Below are 2,655 nucleotides of genomic sequence, written 5' to 3' on the forward strand. Positions count from 1 at the left end.
GCGTGGAGGAAGGACAGGACGCAGCCCGGCTCAAATCCATGGCAGCAGTGCATGTCATAGCTCCCATGGAATCCGCCTCAGCATTCGGTGAGAGTCTGTGCTGAATTTCAGCTTTGTCTTTGTGATGCTGGGTGTGGGCATGACTTGGTCCAAACTGGTCCGTGATGCTATGCAGGCAGTTGGAGTAGCAAAGTGTTTCTCTTCCTTTGCAAACTGGTGATCCTAATGCTGACATAACGTTTCTCATGGCTTCCTGCACTGGCTGCTTAGGTGGAACGCCTGTGTGTGGGATGGGTGGCTGTGTGCCTGTGGGTTTGGGACAGCAGATCCTTGTGCTCAGAGGATTGCGCAGCGTGAGTGGGGTTTTGTTCATGCCAGATGACAGCAGGTTTTTCAGTGGTTCTTCACCACATTTGGTTGCCCTCTACTTGTTGTAAGCAATAGGACTAGGATAATGTCATGTTCTGCACAGGCTACTCCGTGACTGGAGTTCTGGAGCCAATTTTAAAAATGATCTGGATGTTGCCAGGACTAGAAACCTCTCTCTCTTACTTCCCTGTTCCTTCTCCTTTCAGCTTCTTCGAGTGCAATGGCTCAGCAGCTCCAGGAGGAATTTGACCATAGCGTGGAGCAGGCAGAAGCTTGGATGAAGGCCATCCAAGAGAGACTGAGGATCAACAACAACACCAAGGGACCTCGATCTGCCCTAGAAGCCAGGCTGAGAGAGACTGAGGTAAGGGGAGAGTGATGCAGTGGTTCAGAGGTGGTTGTCACTGCTGCCATTGTTCGAGCAGTTCTGAGCTCTGGAGCCTTCCATTAGGAAACTGTCAGGCGCCCCTGCTTGCTGGAATATTGGTCGTTTCTAATTTTTGGTCTGCAAAATGTTGACAGACATTGTTGAAAAAGAGGATGGCAATTGGATATCACAGGCTTCTGAGCCTTTCAGCTTGATTTGGAAGACTAGCAGCAGGTTTGGCCAGTTAAAATGTAGATGCTATTCCATTTTACAGAGGTGGTGCTGATTTTCCATCTCTGGGTAGCAAAGGAGAATCTGCTCAAAATTAGATGGCTTAACTTGCTGTTCCTGGCATTCCAATTTGTGTCAGATACACGCTTTCACCAATTCATAGCTTAGCAACGAATTAGGGTCAAGCAAAAGCTGGTAGCAGGCAAAAAAAAATCCCCAGGTGAATTTTTCTTGTCCTGTGTTCTGAGCCAACTTGTAGTTGCAATAGGAAGCCTTTTTAGTACGTTTCATGATTTCTTAGAGTAGAGCTTAACACTGAGACATTGCAGTGCTAAAATTGTCTTACATTTGCAAAAATTGGCTTACATTTGCTTACATTTGCTTGGATTCACTAACATTTCCTTAACATTTTGCTAGAATTTTCTTAGATTGTCTCAGATTTGCTTAAATATGCTAAAAAATTTCTGAAATCTGCTTAGATTGGCTTACATTTGCTTAGACTTCCAAAAATCTGCCCCTAATTGCTTACATTTGCTAAAAATGCCATAAATTTGCCTAGATCTGCTTAAATGTGCTCACATTTGCTTAGATTTCTAAAATCTGCTTAAAATTTGCTTAGATTTGCCAAAATTTGCTGCAGATATCTGATACAAGACCATCTAGGCCTCGTGGCTGACTTAAAATGTGTTGCCCTTGCTATGTGGTTTTCAGTTCCATTCAGTCCTTTAGGATGTTTAAGAATAAACACATCTGAGGAGAGGTTTGTATTTTCTGTCCAGGAGAAACCTTGCAGCAGGGACTTCATGGTTGCTGGGTAAAAAGAAAAGTGTAAATGGCAACGACGACGCTTGCTTTCTTTTCATGCTTTCAGTCTCACTGGTTTTTCTCCTAGAAAATATGTGCGCTGGAACCAGAAGGCCGCTTGAGGATGGACGTGGTTCTTGTGAAGGCTGGTGCTGCTCTTCGCAGCATCAGTGAGGATAAGAAGCACCAGGTGGTCTCTAAACTGAAAGCCATTAAAGCCTTGTGGGAAGAGACCACCATCTACATGACCCACTGTCACAGGTAAGACAAACGTACTCCGTGCGCAGGACCGCTCTTTGGTGTGTTGAGGCAGTTGTCATATCCAGTGCTTTCATCAAGCGTTTCTTGCCTTTCTCTGCTGTGCAGACTGTAGACGGCAATCCCTGTTCCTCCCAGTGCCATGAGCACGTGGAGGAGGACTGTGTGGGGAGAGAGGGTCCGTGGGACCTCAGTGCTTTCTGCCTTCACAGCCACCCCACCTCATTGTTGTGAGTGACGAGCTTGGCCAGGCACGGGGACCTCGTACAGGATCTTTCCTCCCCAGAAAGTGAATCTGGACCCTCTGAAGTCAGAGCAGCTTAAGATTGCCGAGAGCCTTGTCCTTTGCTTTGAAGGCCTTTTGAGCGTGACCATCTCAACTGCTCCCATCAGAATTTCGACTGACTCGTCTCTCTTGCTCTCCCCACCAGCTGTCTTGAGTGGGTCTGTCTGTGCTGGACTGCGAACCTGAAAGGCCAAGATGAGTTTTACGCATGGATTGACAACATGAGGGTGACCTTGGAGGCTGACATGGAGTTGCAGCTTGGCTTAAAGGGGAAGCGTCGTCAGCTGAGCCACGCTCAGGATCTGCTGGTTGAGGTCTTGAAACAGTCAGTCCTGCTGGA

At 47.0% G+C, this 2,655-nt stretch overlaps 1 protein-coding gene across 1 annotated transcript in view; it reads left to right on the forward strand.

Moving 5' to 3' along the window:
- Positions 1–589: 589 nt before the first annotated feature.
- Positions 590–2,655, forward strand: part of LOC104466687 (nesprin-3-like) — a gene marked incomplete at its 3' end in the record, with an annotated part of 4,482 nt that continues 2,416 nt past the window's right edge. The window contains 4 exon segments of the mRNA XM_010080207.1: positions 590–733; positions 1,860–2,032; positions 2,461–2,652; positions 2,654–2,655. The exon segment at positions 2,654–2,655 is cut by the window's right edge and continues 113 nt beyond it. Coding sequence (XP_010078509.1) covers positions 590–733; positions 1,860–2,032; positions 2,461–2,652; positions 2,654–2,655 — 511 coding nt within the window.

Source organism: Pterocles gutturalis, unplaced genomic scaffold (genome assembly GCF_000699245.1).
Source record: "Pterocles gutturalis isolate BGI_N339 unplaced genomic scaffold, ASM69924v1 scaffold4979, whole genome shotgun sequence".
NCBI lineage: Eukaryota > Metazoa > Chordata > Aves > Pterocliformes > Pteroclidae > Pterocles > Pterocles gutturalis.